Consider the following 17,615-nt stretch of genomic DNA (forward strand, 5'->3'; position numbering starts at 1 on the left):
TGTACGTATTTACAAATCACAAATACGTTTAATTATTTACCTCGAAAGCGAGATAGACAGCTAAAACATTACTGCATAGGGGCAATAGAAACAAGTAATGATAACAAATGCATCGAATTTATCACAGTCTACACTCTACAGTCTACACCATTCAGAGTAAATCCTTTCAATAAATCAAAAAGAATTTATGCAAACTTCCCAAAACATGAAGCCCTGAATTGATACTTCTACTGTAATTAAGTTTATTTTTGTTAGTCTTGCACTCGGATTGAGTGCCAGTCGTTTAGAAATTTGGAATTGAGGTGACTATTTAGGTATGTAGGTTACGCAACTTGTAGTTAAAGATAGGCGGTTACGTTAAGAGAATGGGCATGCATAAAGTCTATTTAAGCTATTTAAAGGTTTATTGAAGTGAGCTTAAGGTTAGGTTCCGATGTTATAACATTTAAGTTAGGTTAAGAAAAAACTGTGAAAACTATCTTGGTGCACGATATTTTCCGGTGAAATAGAACAACCATTAAGAATTGCCGCGATTTGGTCTGTAGTTTACTGTATTCCATTAACATGAACGCTGCTTTGTCGATTGGTAGATATTAAATTTAAAAAAAACCTCGTTAAAAGTCACATACTGGTTTAATTCAGCGATTTAATGCCGGTTATCGGTAACGACGTTAATTGCGTAAAACTATAAAAATTAATACTGATGTCATATTTACAATTTGAATAAATAATCTTCACAAAATAATTCCGCTTTTTCATGGCGCCACAAATCATAGTTTTCTTTATGCGTACTGTATTTCACTTTGGGATTTCCCCAAATTTTGTGAGTTAGTTTGGTGAAGATTGGTGAAGAATGAAGATGATGCTAACACCTATCACTCGATGATAGTCTGATCCTAACCTTTATATCTTGGTCTTTAGTAGTTTAGTCTTTATAATCTTCACATAGTATATAAAGACTGGTCTGATGGAATTCATAAATCGTGGAAAGCAAAGGAGATGAGTGATTAAATGGAGAAATGTTTTACCTTAGATATTGCTCTTGAATAATTATGGTCAGGTTGTTAATTGCTAGGCTATCCAAAAAATAATATTTGTTACATTCGACCGTTTGGGTTGGGTGACCATGCTGAGAAAGCCAGATGTTTTTGCTACTAACCTGTAAAAATCCGATAAGTTTAGGACGTATAGTTTTCGAGTAATTAATGACTGAAAATTTGTGTGCAGTGTCGACCACACATAGTTAAAATAGTAATGTTGCTCACCAACTTTTCAATCTGAATATTCTTACATTTTCAGAACAATGCTTGCATAAGACAATCTGTTTTAATTTGATGAGGTATAGCTCGCACTGGTATATTTTTGGGGGATATAATCTGCACCTATTGTTTTGCTAAGAAATGTGAAGAAAAACTTAGTATTTTTGTGTATATTTTGCTTACCTTTTTGCATTCTCTAAACGCCTATTCTCTTTGCATATAGGTCTAATTGTCTTTTTTGATTATCTTTGTATCAGAACAGAACAACTAACAATAGTTTAACACAGCACGGTATGAGTGATCATAGTGGATAATCACATTCCTTGCTTGCTGCTAATTATTAGCATCCTCACAGTCATGCTTGAACGATAACACTCTGGCTGTGGATGATGGGGTTTTTCAAGGGTTTCAATTCATAATACCAACATCTGCTCACTTGTAAAGGAGACAGCCTGATGGCATGGCAACCAAATGTTGAATTGGGCATCCAACATTGAGCTGAATGAATGCCCACTGGCACCCATTGTTTTTTAAAGATTGGTCTTCACTGCACAATGAGGTTGCCCATGTGGATGATTTCTGAATAATGCCATTGTTTAAGGTGTGATCTGTGCCAGACTATGCTATACGCACAGCATGAAGAGATTGAATTTAGAGATGTATTTGCAGGAAATGACTCTGACAAGTGTGACCAGACCATTGGGGACAAAAAGAGCAGAGATTGTATGAAATTTTAGACCTAAAAAACTGCAAGGTTGGTTGTGTCAGTTGGCAGATTTAGCTTAGTTTACAAGAGTTTGACATCCATTTTCACAGAGCCAGGATGTCCAAGGGCATCCACTAAAACAGTTGAGGGTGTTCACTGGTGGATAAGATAAACATAGCTCACTAGTAGGTTAGTAAAGAGATAAATGTTACCTAATTTTACACTTTTTGCTTAATTATCGACACATTTCCGCATACCAAAATCATTGCAAGCAAAGTGAGGTGCACCTACAGCTTTTATCTTAAGGTTTTGTTGGTTATTGCAATAGAAGAGTATTATGTTAGGATTCTAATTACAAGTTTGTTACCATAGCAGGAAAAAAAACGTTTAGCAACTACTAAATTTCTTTGTTTTTACAAATTTTTACCAACTACTATTACCTTGTCTTCACTGGATGCATTGCTTTTGTTGAACCGTGACGCTAACAGTTAATGCAACAGGATACGAGAGGATATGGCAGCGATGGCAAGTTTTGTGCCAAAATAAAAATTTGTCTGGTTAACAAATACCCAACCTTTTTGGCAGGTTTTCCTAAAAGGTGCGGGTTATATCCCAAGAAATATAATAAGGAAGACAGGCAGTGTTATTCATGGATCCCCATTCGACGAAATGTTGCATTAAGCTGCAAATTACTGGTAATCGTACATGATGTGAAGAATAAATAATGCTTTTGGAATTTACAAAACTTGCAACATTTTCAAACCACAGTTATTACCCATTATGATTTTGCCAATACACTAATGACCAGATGGAAAAAGATTGCCTTTTGTTGGAACTGCGTCTGTCTACTTCAGGGGTGTCCAACTCGTGGCCCGCGGGAAGGTTCTGAGTGGCTCGCGCGGTATTTATCGAAATGACTTATATTATCAACTAAATGGCCTACCTAATTTATGGCGAACTTACATTCCGAGAAATTGGCATTTATTGTTTGTTTACTAATTTCTGACAGCCATATGGAAAACTCGCTTCGCATTGCTACATCGTCCATCTCGCCGAATATTGCCAAACTTGTTAGAGAACAACAGTGCCAAACTTTACATTAAAATGTCGACGTGTAGTAAAAACTTTGTTGAATTTACTATATCTTGGTATGTTTATTGTTCTTACAATTGTAAAACAGGATAATACGTATTTCTAAGATTAGAATTTTGGTGTGAGGATTTTAATTACAAATTAGCAGTAAACACTCTAGTGGCCCGCGCAGTCATTCATAAATCGCATGTGGCCCTTTGGCCAAAAAGGTTGGACAACCCTGGTCTACTTTGTTACCATTCATACATTGCACAATGCACATACTTGCTACTTTATTCTTTAATCATTGTAATCAATGTAAAACGAATTCCATTATGTTACAACGTGTTTATGTGGTAGGTGTGCTTTCTTAGTCTCAATATTTTTATTGTTTCGAATTTCAAATAGTTTGATTGTTTGGAAGAAAAGTTAAAGTTTGAGAAAAATGACTTTCCGGGACTGATAATCTGACAAGGCTGCCTTATATGTGGGTTCTATCATCAAAATGTAATACTTTAAGGTAAGCCATATATAAATAAGCTGACAGTAAAATTTATGTGCTGCTACAGTACATTAGTCACTAATGAGATGGAATATATTTTGGCAGCTGTGGAAAGGAAACTTTGATCAACAAGATATGGCATCCTCAGAAAAAGAACTCATGATAAGTGGTGTGAAGGTGTGTTTTCCATGCAAACCATACCCTTCGCAGTTGTCCATGATGAATAAAATCATCAAAGGATTAGAACAACAGCAACATTGCCTTCTTGAAAGTCCAACGGGAAGTGGAAAAAGCTTGGCACTTTTGTGTTCTGCCTTAGCCTGGCAAAAGAATATGACACAGAGAGTAATGGATGAAGCAGCTGCTAATGAGAAGAAAGAAGCTAGGACTGATTCACTTGAAAGCAATGGGGAAGACTTTGAAAAAAACTCGACATCTAATTCGAAAGTGAAATCGTTGAATGAAATTGAGAAAAAGTTGAAAGTTCCAAAGATCTGGTTTGGTACTCGAACTCATAAACAAATTGCTCAAATCACTCATGAGTTGGCACGCACTGCTTACAAGACCACAAACATGACTATTTTATCAAGCCGTGAACATTCTTGCATTCATCCTTTCAACAAAGAATCCAGAAATAAAAATGATGGTTGTCGTGATCTTGTCAAAGGCAAACACGAAGAGTTGCCAGGCAGCCACTGTGTTTACTATCAGAATGTACATCGAATGAAAACTCACTCCAGTTTGTATAGTTGTGGCATAACAACAGCATGGGACCTTGAAGAACTGGTTACCCTGGGCAATAGAATAAAAGCATGCCCATATTACAGCACTCGAGAGCTTATAAGCTCTGCATCTATCATTTTCTGTCCATACAATTATTTAATTGACCCTTCAATTCGTGCACAAATGTCCATCAATCTCAAAGACCAAGTGGTGATTGTTGATGAGGCCCACAACATTGAAGACACTTCACGGGAAGCTGCTGGTTTTACCGTCGAAGAATCTGAACTTGTAAACACTATTGCAGATCTTGATCATATGATTGTCGATAAAATAAAACCTGAACAGCATGAAGCTTTGCATTTACTTTGCACAAAAATTGGTCAGTGGTTGCATAAGTGTTCTAGCAGCCTCAAGGAAACATCTCATGACACTTGGACAAAAGTTTGGGCTGGCATGGAATTCATTTCCCATCTCTCAGATTGGGGAATCACTGATGGTACTTTACCAGAGATAAAGAGATTTTTCCAGGAAGTGATGGAAACTGATGAGGAAGAGGAAGAACATCCAGCAGCTTCTGTGCTCCATACAGCCAGCCAAAGTTTGATAGGTGGTTTATTGCACGTTTTGGAGTATTTAATGTACGATTCTCACAGGTTCATAAAAGACTATCGAATTGCAGTAATTCGTTCTGCACAATATGGTGTGCCTCCTCCCAAACGAACAAGAGAAGGCTGGATTGCTATCAACAAGAGATCAATGAGATATTATACTGTGAACTTACACTTTTGGTGCCTTAACCCAGCTGTGGCATTTTCAGACTTGTCATCTGCCAGGAGCATTGTGTTGACCTCTGGTACCTTGTCACCAATGTCTTCATTTTCTTCAGAACTCGGTTTATCATTTCCAATACAACTGGAAGCTTCACATGTCATTTCAGACTCACAGGTGTGGGTTGGATCGATAGGGGCTGGACCAACTGGTCATACGTTGCAGGCTACCTACCAAAATACAAGTGCTTTGCGGTTTCAAGATGAGCTCGGTCAGTTGGTAAATAAGGTTTGTAGAATTGTTCCACATGGGGTTTTATGTTTTTTCTCCAGCTACAGTTTGCTTGAGAAGCTCAGTGAAAGATGGAGATGTACGGGTTTGTGGGATAGCATATCTGAAAGGAAAGTAATTTTTTGTGAACCACATGGGAGAAACAAGGCGGAATTTGAAGAAACCCTGAAGAAATTTTACGAAGTTGTGTCATCTGAAAGAACAAATGGAGTCACCGGTCCTTTGCTTCTTGCTGTATGTCGTGGAAAAGTTAGTGAGGGTCTGGATTTTTCTGACAACAATGCCAGAGCTGTCATTACTGTTGGTATACCCTTCCCCAACTACAAAGATCGGCAAGTTGAGCTCAAGCGAGAATACAATGATCAAAATTCAAAAAGTCGTGGTCTGCTGTCAGGGAGTGAATGGTATGAAATTCAAGCTTTTAGAGCACTTAATCAAGCACTAGGTCGTTGCATAAGACACAGGAATGACTGGGGTGCATTAATCATTGTTGATGATCGATTTTGCAAGAACCCAAAACGTTATTGCAAGGGTCTCTCCAAATGGGTGAGACAGAAAGTACTGCGTTATTTGTCTTTCCAAACAGTACAAGAGTCTCTTGAAACGTTTTGCAACATGCACAAATCCGGTGTGGCTGGAACCCTGCCTATTTCTTTAAATGGTGATATTTCCATATCATGCACCAACAACATTGTCATCGATGTCGAAAGTCCGTGCTGTTCCAGCTACGTAGCATCAGACAGTAGGATAAAGTCATTTGTTGACACTCCAAAGGTTGCAAAAACCAACCACGCTTGTAAAAGCAAAGAAAAATCAAAATCGATAACAACAGAGTTTGTAAAATCATCTTTTCCATTAAAAACATTCTCAACTTCATCCAACAAGGAAGTTATAGTTTTAAACGAATTAAATGATCCAAAACAAAAGACTTTAACAGCAGATACATTTGAGTCTGATGTTGATGATGTTGTATTTATCTCATCCACTCCCAAAAAGAAGCAGTCTACCATAATTATCCCAGAGTCTCCTGAAGATTCTGTGGAAGTTGACGATGACTTTAGACCTTTGACGGTGTGCTCAACGAAGAGAAAGAGTTATCCTGGCCGCTCTAAGAAAACAATAGCACAGCAACTTGCAAAGAAATACAAACAGGCTATGGAGGAAGGTAGTGACAACCCTAATTTGTCAGACACATCCAAAAATGATATGAAAGATGTTGATGTGTCAGTTGTAGCAGAATCTAGCTACAAGGAAGAAGTACAATTACTGAAACCCAAAACAAGGAGGAGGAAAAAATCAAAATCCTCTCCAAAAACATCAAAGAAACAAAGTTCCCGAAAAACGGTGACATGCACATGTACACTGTGTCATGAAAAACTGTTTAGCAGGGAGGAAGATCTGAAACCATGTGCTACAAGCTTTTATTATATTCAAAAGAAGTTTCCGAATGAAAACATTTTTACCCTTGATGGTCTATGTGATGATGACATGGTTGAAAAAATATCATATAACTCTCAAGATATTTTTTTAGACACATTTTGGTGCAATAATGATAAGCTTGCTTTCCAGTTTTATCAGTGCAAAGATTGTAAAACTTGTATTGGGTTTTATGTGTTAAATAATAATTGTTCAACATTTTATGTTGTATCTTCCAAAGTTAATTTTTAATTTTTTCGCTGTTATGTTTGCAGGTTATATATAAAATGTTTTTTATTTTTTCTACATGTTTCATTATCATAAAGGGGTTCATGGCAAATGGAATATTACATGTAAGTTATTTTTTGTTTGTGTTGAAATAGGTTTAAATCTAACAAATTGAAATGAAACGTACGATCTTAATTAGTATCTTTTTTGTAATTGTTTACTGTTTGTCAAAATTTTTAAATCGTTGATTAAACCGTAAAACATGTTTTTTCACATTCCAAGTAAGTGTAAATTTCTTAAAACTTGGTTTCTTGTGCCATATCATCTTTGTCATTTTGCAATACATTCTACTCCAAGCAAAAAGTTGTTTTGCATTGTATTGCTTTATTTTTGAAGTCATTAGTTGTAGTTGCAAGCGCCTTCCAAATTTCCCAATGGTCTGGCTGATAAAACTTTGGGGTACACAACTTAGTAGTCCAATGGTGAATGGATGGATAATGATGAAATACCTCATAGGATGATATTGCTTTTCTATGTCTGGACGCCAAAGGTCTGTACTGTAACTTGCCAAACACTTGATAAAGCTATTTTAAGAGCGTGGAAGCTGAACAAAGCATAGAACATGTCTCCATTACTACAGATAATGTTGACGACGATCAACAAACCTGGGACTTGCAGTTAAAGCAAAAATATTCTATGCGGCCATCTTAATCTAGGATAGTAGTGTTTAAAATTTTTCACATTATTGCGGTAATTTATTTAGAATGAAGCGGAGTACATCAAATTACAAAATAGTGATCTAAGTTCAGAACAAAATTAGTTCACAATTAAACAAGAGAGTTTTTAAGTTGTTTGCAAGCCTATTGTTGATTGAGACCGAAGTTTGGTAAACCCAATATTAAAAATAACCATGTAAAATAAGGGAAAACTCCTTACAGGTTTGAAGAATACCATGTAAATAGTTTTAAACTCATTTTTGCACTAAATGATCACACCCAACAATCAAAATTATTGTAGTTTGCCAATAATATGTTCATTCTGTTTGCCGAGGGTGATGCAACTTAATTAAATTGTTAGAAGGACATAAACAATTTAAGAAAAAACACTTACTAATACTAACTTGTATCTCAAATGCATAATGACCATACAGTGTAGGCTAGTAAACCCATTGTTGTAAGAAGTTAATACCATCCCTGGTTAAGGAACTCATGGTTTAATTGCTGACAGTAGATTAATAATTTACAGCAATTCCATGGAATTTTGCTGGGTCATTGCAGAGTGTTTGTACAGCACACAAAACTGTATTTGTGCATACAAGGATAGATAAATTAGTTAATGACACTACAATGCTTCGCCTTCATAATTACTATACAGTAATACATAAAAGAATTGGTTTCTGTAAAAACCGCTCATACGTTCTGTGCTCAATATACGTATAACACAGTACATAAGCACTATCATTAATACCAAACAATACAATTATTAATGTTTATAATAATTAATCATTGTTCAACATAACAAAATAAGTTTGCATTGATTAAAGTGTGTACAAGAGACATTTCAATAAAAATATACTACAATATCAAAAACAGCATACTATACATATTACAAGTAATTTCAAACATAAATTTTGATTTCATTTTAGTTAACACTTGCTGATGTAACCACCAATGTATATACAGTTTCACAAAGTTGCTGTTATCTATGTCTAACAATGTACATCTCGGGAATATTTTAATAGTGAATACTGCATAAATCAGACAAATAATACCAAGTGGTAAATTAGCAGCACCTAAAAGAATTGTATTAACATAATTTATGAGAACAATTGAAACTTGAGACTAAAGATATAATAAATTATTTAAAATATGACAAGTAGACAAAATAAAATCACATTTTTGACATTCTGGAAGACAACTTCAAAAGATCATACACCGTTGACATGCTGTATTCAAAATGATCACTCATTTTCTGTGCACTTGTTTCTGAAGATGAATTGTAAGCAGACACGGTGTAGATTAATCGCCCATCATTAATCCTGTAGAAGAAACCGTAACCATCCTCAACCATAGGTGCAACACCTCCTTGACCATGAAAGTAGCCGACACAGCTGGTCGACAGGACAAAATTTCCATTTCCCCCACTAGCAGAAAAAGCAGGGTCAGTAAAAAGTTTTGGGACTTCAAGGCCATTTTCGACAGAAATAAGCAGCAAACCAAGAAGATGTCGATCACAGCCGTGGTTATTCATGCAATCTGCCATGAGAGAAAGAAACTTTGACTGAGCAGCTTGGAGAAGAGATAGAAGATTCCTGCAAGACTTTGCATCTATTTCAGAATCACAAGCTATCATCTCTTTGCAAAATGCAACTGCTTCAGGAGTGCAGGTACGGCAGGTCTCAGTACGGCCATGGTAGTACTGTCTGGTGATGGCTGTTTCATAGGTTGGCCCTGGTTTTCCATGAACTTGCATATATGCTAACTGCAAGCATATTTGCACCATAAAGTCCGGGCGAATTTTATACTTTTTCATTTCAGATTTTCCAAATTTGTAGAACACTATCTGCAGAAGTTCAAGGTTTTGCCTCATTCTATAAATATGCTGTTTTGCCTCAGTGATGCTATTTTGTGCTTCTTTATCGAGATAGAAATTGATTTCTATTGGTTTTACAAATTGATCTGTTTCTAGAGATTCAGGCCATACCCCTTTTAACTTTTTTATGCTGTAGGTAAAAAATTCCACCATGGCCACCATAACCATTGCATCGTATGGTGTGTGATCACAGTTACACCATGTTGCACCATTAAGTGATGTAACAGAGTTGTAGGATTTATCATACCACAACAGTGCTGGATCGCCAACCATTCCGGCATAAGCAAGTTCAGTATAATTTCTTAGAGAAGTATCGTCCATTGCAGTAAACATCAGTGAAGATTCAATCTCCCTCAGTGCTTCCAAGTTGGACGGATTAATTTCAATAAGATGATCTCTTGCTTCAGCCCACTTATCCCTGTCTAAAGAGGTAAGAGCAGGTAGAGCTGGCCCTTCCGCTCTAGATTCACACAAGTTGCGAATATATTGGAAAGCTTTATAAAATTGAGGTGGTGTAAAAATGTCACCACTCTTAGAATCAACACATTCTATTTTGAACAAGTAACCACGATATGAAACTATTGTGTGAGTGGGAGAAGAACCTTCCCTTTCAGTACGGAAACTGTGGTGCAATTTGTCCCGTCCTTTATGTGGAATTCTGCATGTATTAAACATATATCTAAATTGATGCATGGTTAAGTATTTTCCATCACTGGTGGAATGAGCTGCCAACACCTCTTTTCGAACAAGTTGCCAAAACTGCATAAACAAGTAAGTGCCAAGAGCACAGCGTTCGAGTTGAGTCCCTTCTTGCAGTGGCCAGTAGTGCTCCAGATAGGTTCCCGGTCCAGAGAAATTTGACACCAAAAGTGATGTTCGTGATTCCAGATAAACTTTATCTGACCACCACTGTTCCAGCCAATTGCGGTGATTTGTAGCTCGTTCAAGTAGTTTTTCTTGCAAATACGGAGCATCATTTTGCATGAAAAGTTGGCAGGTTTTTACAGTTTTTTCATACTCATCTGCAGTGAGAACTGCTTCACAGGAATCCAAGTATTTTTCAATGGTCTGTTTTACACTTGGGACTGGAAGAGAGGGTAATTTAGAATCATTGTAAAATGTTTTACTTTCAGGTTGGTTAGAATCATTCACTAAAAATATGGAGGCCATTTTCACATCCACACAGTCAACTCTGTTAAAATACAAAAAAGGATTGCTTTGTAAAAAGTTGGTACAGCAATAATTGGTAAAGAAAAAAATACTACACCATATACATGTATCTGTAATTCTGTATTGCATACAGTATAAATCTATTAGTTTGTAATTAAACGCTTTTGTATCTATCTCCATTTTCATTATGTCACAAGTTGTAAAATTGCTTCCATATCAACGTAACCAACTAATTTAACCTATAAATGGTACACCTTCCAAGCCATTTTTCAAACAAATGTCTGGCATGTCAAAGTCAACAATATTTGGTTTATGTTATTTAAAGCCTGTTAAAAGGTTATTTTAGTGATTTATTATAAAATTTACAATCATGTAAATGCTCAGGAGAAGATAGCAAGCCATACTGTATGGTCTTCGTGAAATAAAGTCATAAAAGACAAGCAAAGGCTGAAGGAAATTACTATCTTTTGTCCTGTGAATAATGAAAATCTAAACTTCTCACTTTAATGTTAGACGTTTATCACCCACTATAGATTGTTGCACTACAAAGAATATAAATATAAAACATGCAATTGTAATAGATATGTAATGAAATGATTGTTTATCATTCCTTAGCCTGTAAGGACGACCACTTCAATTACAATGTTTGTCTGTAGAATTGCTTAATGTCCTCGAAGTGAAATGAGTCTCAGGTCGTTGTTTCGCTTCTCTTAATCTTAGAATCAATTGTATACCATGACAACTGTATAAACTGGTTATATTGTTTCTTGTTTAAACGATTACATTAAATAAGACATTGTGACAGCTACATAATAAAGTCGACCACTTTCTATGGTTAACTTCGTAGACTGTAACGCATTGAACAACCATGAATAACAACACACGCAAAGCAGGCATGCACGACATTTTTGTCACGACTTAATACGATAAGCAGAGAGGAATCGATTACGTAACGCAATGCTTTGCTTTGCCGATTTCCGTAAACAAGTATTCTATGCGGCATTCGATTTGCAAGCAATTTTATAATATCATCACAGATATAAACGCAATAAAATGATCAGCTAATAGTCTATTGTTACAGGTGTTTTCCCTACTTTTGTGACTGCTACTCTATCTGTGTGTCTTTTGTGTGAAAGTGTCTGATTGCCCTATTTGTCAAAAAAATTTAATTATAGATTTACCAATACAACAAACATTGAAATTTACACATGAGATATGGCAATTCATCAACAAAGTTCTATTGCATAGCTCCTGTTTACAACAGTAAGACTAGGTTTAGCCTTAAACCATGATCTCATGAAGACCATAACCTCTAATAAAGTTTGTTACGTTCTCTTATAATTTATTTTTGATGTAAGCTTCTTAACAAAGTGCTAATATAAAGTTAATAATTAATATTACTGGCTTTCTTGTATCAAACGCTAGCCTGAGAATTGACTTTAATTAAACTGTTTGTGAGTTGAGTTGCCTGCAGGTTGAAATGTTCATTCATGAATCGTCTTCGGTTTGTTTGACCAACCACCGTTGCAAAGGGAGAAAAATTTATAGGGACAAAAGCTGTAGGGTCTAAAAACAGAGTATGCTGTTGGTTGCATATATTTCGTTACCCAGTGGTAATCATTTTAAAATGATAAATTTTCTTATAAAACAGTCCAAGTTCTATATTTGCGAACATTTAACGGTAAAATCTGTTAGTATCTTATTTCTCTCATGTACACTAGTCCATGAGCTGGTTTATTGTTTGCGGATTGTTATCTATTTTAGGCTTTAGTTTAAGCTATTTAACTTGTGCATTGTCGAGGTGTTATGTACACTTATTGCCTAGTGCTTCTAATTTTTTGATTTACTTTCTTTCTACTAATCTGCCAGAATAACAAAAAAGAATAGAGGTGGTTAATCATAGTAATAGTGCAATGTTCAAAGAGGAGTTGGTACACAGGGTTGCTAGATGCACAATTGCATCCCACTTTGATTCTTATATAATTGCAAAAGTTTTAAGCAGTTGGGTTGTAATGATTTTGCTCAGGTCAATAGCCTATGAACATCTTTACATGATAGAGAAAAAATATTGAAAATATGTTTCTTAGTTTTTATTTTACAGCAGTTTTAATCCTACGCACTGGATTTGTTTAATATGACGTCTAGATACATGATCAGCGAAGCATGCAACGTGAAATGCATAAGAGTTTGCGTAATAACTGCGGTATGTGTATAAAAGTAATACAGTTTATATTTATTGCGGGTCTATTTTTTAAACTTTGCTTGAAATACAAGGCAAAATTACATGTGTAACATGCTGCAGATACCATGCAAACCTTTACGCATTTTATGTCACATGCTACGCTGACCACGTAATGTGACCTCATGTCGAGCAATAGACCCTTTCCGAGTTACTATCTAGGTGGTAAGTTTTTTTCGATTGCCTATGATACTTAATAATGGAAAATGTAGACCCACTTTGATATTTTTTTAAATGACAAGCGTTGTGGCCATTGGATTGCAAAGATTTCGCTCAGCTGAATTGCATATGAATTCCTTCAGGTAATAAAAAAATTAAAAATACGTTTCCTAGTTTTTATTTTACAGCAGTTTGAATCCTACGCACTGGACTAGTTCGATACGAAGTCATGTTTTGTGGTCAGTGTAGCATGCAATGTAAAATGCTTAAGAGTTTGCGTGGTATCTGCAGCGCGTTTGAATGTAATAATTCGATTGGTATTTACTTCTAGTTGATTATTTCAAACTTTTCTCGACATGCCAAACAAAGTTAGCTTGTGTAACGCACCGCAGATTACACGCAAACTTTCATGTATTTTATGTCATATTCTTTGCTGACCACATCAGTGTTGTAATGACTCGAGTCGACTCGAGTCATGTTTTTAAATTACTTTACTTAGGCCTACCATATTTTCATTGCCAAAAAAGAGGACAATTTCTCCAGCAAGTACAATGCAAATGAAGTTTTATGTTTAAAGAATTTATCACATGTTTTTGGATAATTATACGCATATGCACAAGTAATGCATTCAGCTTCAAAATCATTATTTCCTTTTCTGAAACAAGGATACTTCTGCTGCAGTTCATCAGAAAACACAGTGTTCCTCTTTGGCATTATTACTTAGCTTTATTTAGATTTTATGTTTGTCTAAATTAAAAAAATGGTAAGAAAAATAATTAGACCACATGCTGTCGCAGAAAAGTCATTTGACTTGACTTAGGCCTCATGCCGAAAAGTCACATAAACATATAATTCTGTTGAAAATATAAGCAAGAAAGCACAAAATGCAGAAAAGGAGGACATTTGGGCATTTTTCACATTTGTCCTCGGAGGACAATTTGTTTTTCTTTAGAAAAGAGGACATATGGTAGCCCTACTTTACTTGACTTGAGTCTCGGAAAGTAAGTTGACCAAGTCATTAAATGTTGGTTTTTAATTTATTGACCAACTGAATTACAGACATTTCATTTCATTGCGAACGATCAGTTAAAGGTATAGCAAATGACATGACTTGATTTCACTTGCATTATATTTTAACTTGACTTGATCCAATCAGTAATTTGACTCGACTTGACTTAAGTCAACTTCCCAAATGACTTGACTTGGCTCGAGTCCTCAAAAAATGACTTGGTTATAGCACTGTACCACATATCTAAACATCATATCGGACAAGCCTAGCGTGTAAAATTAGAAGCACTGTAAAATAAGAACTAAGCAACATATTTTCAAATTTTTTTATCACGTAAAGGAATTCATATGCAACTTACCTGAGCGAAATCTTTACAATCCAATGCCCAGAACGTTTATAATTTAAAAAAGAATCAAAGTGGGTTGAAAATTTCAACTGTTAAGTATAAGCAATCAAAAAAAACTTGCCACCCAAAAAAATCGCGGCAGTTACTTGGAAAGGGTCTTTACCAACGCGTAGGATTCAAAGCAATGTAAAATAAAAACTAACTATATACCTTTTATCAATATTTTTTCTTTACTGTATAAATAAATTCATATGTTACTCAGCTGCTGAGAAAATCAGTTGCAAGCCGATGCCCAGAACTTTTGCAATTTAAAACAGGGTCAAAGTGGGTCGAAAATTTCCAATGTAAAATATAGGCAATCGAAAGAAAACATGCCACTCATAACAAGATGGCGGCCCTAACTCAGAAACGGTCTATTTTTAATGGATTTACTTTTGTGGTGTTCTGCATGCAAACGTGCAAGCTGCACAAGTAAATTTACTGGACTTTACAATTCAGATTTAGATAAAAAAAAGTTTTATCTAAACTGACCTAACAGTTCAATACACAATATCAATTTTAAAGTAAATAAACTAACACCTTTAAGCTACCTATTCTATCAGATAACATTGAAAATATTCAATTGCTAACGCTCAGCAGTTAGCACAATATCTCAAATGTTGTTGTAATTAATATTGTCACAATACAGCAACATGTTAGTCTTAACTACAAGGCGATTAGATGAAACAAAAATTTACACCGACTGATTACTGCAATTGAACTTGACTATATATTTACGTTGTCAAAAACAAGTTTAGGTGCCATATTTGGCAACCAATTTGCAATTTCACCAAATGTCCATCTACAGTATCCTACGCGTATGCAGCTATAGCTACTATAGCCTACACGCCAAAGCTTTATAGCCCAAAGTCTCTCTGTGTGTCTATGATCAAGGTTTTGAACTTTTGATGTACATCGACGAGATTTCTATGATCTTTGTTATAACCAACAAAGTATAAGCCTAAATATGATATATTCCGGTCCAGTCGTATTCTTCGTTGATTGAAACCAATTACTACGTGCAACTACGAAAGTTAGACTCCGCAAATAGCTCATATTGGCCTAATTGTACAACAGCGTGACAGTTTTCCAAATGATTTTTTCCTGAAACGGCTCAAATGGCAACCCTATTTCAAAAATAAAATACTTTTTTATTTGGGGGAACTACCGATAGTGAAAAGCATTACAATCATAGTACTGTATATCATATGTTTTAATATAATTAATCATGATATACTGTAATTCTAAAGCTAGATAAGATTATTAGATTTCTATGTTACAACCCTACAAGAGCAGTGGAAACATTATCATGACATAGTTTTCCCAGCTGGTAAAGGTTAGTATAAGGTTTTTGAAGAGGGAAGTTTAAGAAAATTGGGTCGTAATTAGCTTTGAAATATAAATGTGCGAATGTACCATGACATCTGTAATTTCTATTCTCGGACTGAAGAAAGTCTTTGTATGACTTTAACTTGGCGATGATTACACACCGCTCAACCCCGTTACCGGGCTAGCGTTTGTGCAATTTCTGGTTTTTTTTATTTACAGCTACAGTTTATTTTTAGCAAAAGTCATTTTATAGAAATTTACTTTACTATACATATAACCACTATGTCTGAGACAAGTGTCAACCCTCAGGATATTGTTACTGGAGTTAAAAATCGGATCAGAGTATATCCAGATTTTCCTAAAAAAGGGATTTTGTTTTATGACATTTTTCCTTTGTTTCAAACACCTAGTTTGCTAAATGATGTGGTTCGCTTGTTTGTACAACGTTTACAACCTTCTGATACAAGTAATGAACAACAAGCAATAGACGTTGTTGTTGGTTTGGATTCGAGGGGATTTTTATTTGGACCATCTTTGGCCAATCATCTTGATGCATCTTTTGTTCCTATTAGAAAAAAGGGAAAGCTTCCCGGTGAAAAATATTCTGTATCTTATAGCTTGGAATATGGTGTTGACGCACTGGAGATACAAGCAGATTCCATTAAAAGTGGGCAAAGGGTTGTTATTGTAGATGACTTGATGGCCACTGGAGGAACTATGTCAGCAGCATGTAAGTTAGTACAACAGCTGGGTGGGATTATTAAAGAATGTCAGTGTGTGATTGAACTTACCGGTTTGAAGGGAGTAGAAAAATTGCCTGATGGAGTTCCAAGCTACTCTATTGTTCAATATGAGTTTTAACCATGCTAATGAACTGGGAGCTAAACTCCACATAGATTTTGACCTGTATTCCATTTTTGTAATTTGTGTTGTGAACAGTAATGTTATTGCTAGACTTACCATATGCCCGCTTTGACTGGAAATGTGTCGATTCAGCAGCTAGTCTTGGTTTGTTACTTGTCTTTATAATGCAAAATTTATCTTAGATAATTGATGTTTGTAAAATCTCTACTTTTTTTCAATAACTTGTTTGCCATGATAAACATAATCTTTGTAATGTCTTAATAATGTAGCCTACATTGTCATTAAAGTTGTCTTGGTTTATGTATTGAAACATTTGGTAAGCCTAGTTATTGCTTTAACATTAAAGTTGCTCTAATTCTTTTAAATATCATATACTTCATGAATTGTATCATGACTCTTAATCATATCTCAAATGTACCCTGTTTGTAAATGTACCTCCATTCTCAGGAGCTTAAAAGTTCTTCAACATTGTTTCCATTACCAATCACGATCGTTTTGTATATTGTGTATACTGGTAACATGGGTTTATGAAAGATTGCGAAGATACAAAGAATACTCGCAGGAATTTTGTGCATCTTGTTTAATTCAAACTTTATCTTAATTTCAGATCAATAAAATGAAGGTAATTTTACACGTAAAGCTTTCCGTAAACCTTTTAGTTATTTGTGTCCACTATTTAGGTACAGTACATACTTCTTAGTCGACTGTTAAGTGATTCCCAAACTTTTTGGTATTTAACTAAACTGAATATATTTTTCTAGGAACGCTGTTGTTGCTCGATATTTCATAAATTTTTGATCAGTAGATGCTGGTATTCAACAAAGTTATGTTATTTTTTATCGTATTTAAACAATGCTGAAGTTTTTTGACATTAAATACTTTTCTTCACAACAGCCAGATAGAT

At 35.2% G+C, this 17,615-nt stretch overlaps 3 protein-coding genes across 3 annotated transcripts; 2 read left to right on the top strand and 1 right to left on the bottom strand.

Moving 5' to 3' along the window:
• Positions 1-853: 853 nt before the first annotated feature.
• Positions 854-7,327, top strand: LOC143459092 (Fanconi anemia group J protein homolog). Its single transcript, XM_076956065.1, has 3 exons — positions 854-2,866; positions 2,975-3,556; positions 3,644-7,327. The coding sequence occupies exon 3, from the start codon at positions 3,674-3,676 to the stop codon at positions 6,986-6,988; it is 3,315 nt and encodes a 1,104-aa protein (XP_076812180.1). The 5' UTR covers positions 854-2,866; positions 2,975-3,556; positions 3,644-3,673; the 3' UTR covers positions 6,989-7,327.
• Positions 7,328-8,156: 829 nt separating this feature from the next.
• LOC143450248 (peroxisomal carnitine O-octanoyltransferase-like) lies at positions 8,157-15,159 on the bottom strand. The gene is made up of 2 exons (XM_076950712.1): positions 14,492-15,159; positions 8,157-10,748 (listed from the first exon to the last, which is right to left on the bottom strand). Exon 2 carries the CDS (start codon positions 10,724-10,726, stop codon positions 8,855-8,857), a length of 1,872 nt encoding a protein of 623 aa, XP_076806827.1. The 5' UTR covers positions 10,727-10,748; positions 14,492-15,159; the 3' UTR covers positions 8,157-8,854.
• Positions 15,160-15,776: 617 nt separating this feature from the next.
• LOC143450269 (adenine phosphoribosyltransferase-like) lies at positions 15,777-17,604 on the top strand. The gene has a single exon (XM_076950747.1). It carries the CDS (start codon positions 16,130-16,132, stop codon positions 16,706-16,708), a length of 579 nt encoding a protein of 192 aa, XP_076806862.1. The 5' UTR covers positions 15,777-16,129; the 3' UTR covers positions 16,709-17,604.
• The last annotated feature ends 11 nt before the right edge of the window (positions 17,605-17,615 follow it).

This window comes from Clavelina lepadiformis, chromosome 1 (assembly GCF_947623445.1).
Source record: "Clavelina lepadiformis chromosome 1, kaClaLepa1.1, whole genome shotgun sequence".
Taxonomy (NCBI): domain Eukaryota; kingdom Metazoa; phylum Chordata; class Ascidiacea; order Aplousobranchia; family Clavelinidae; genus Clavelina; species Clavelina lepadiformis.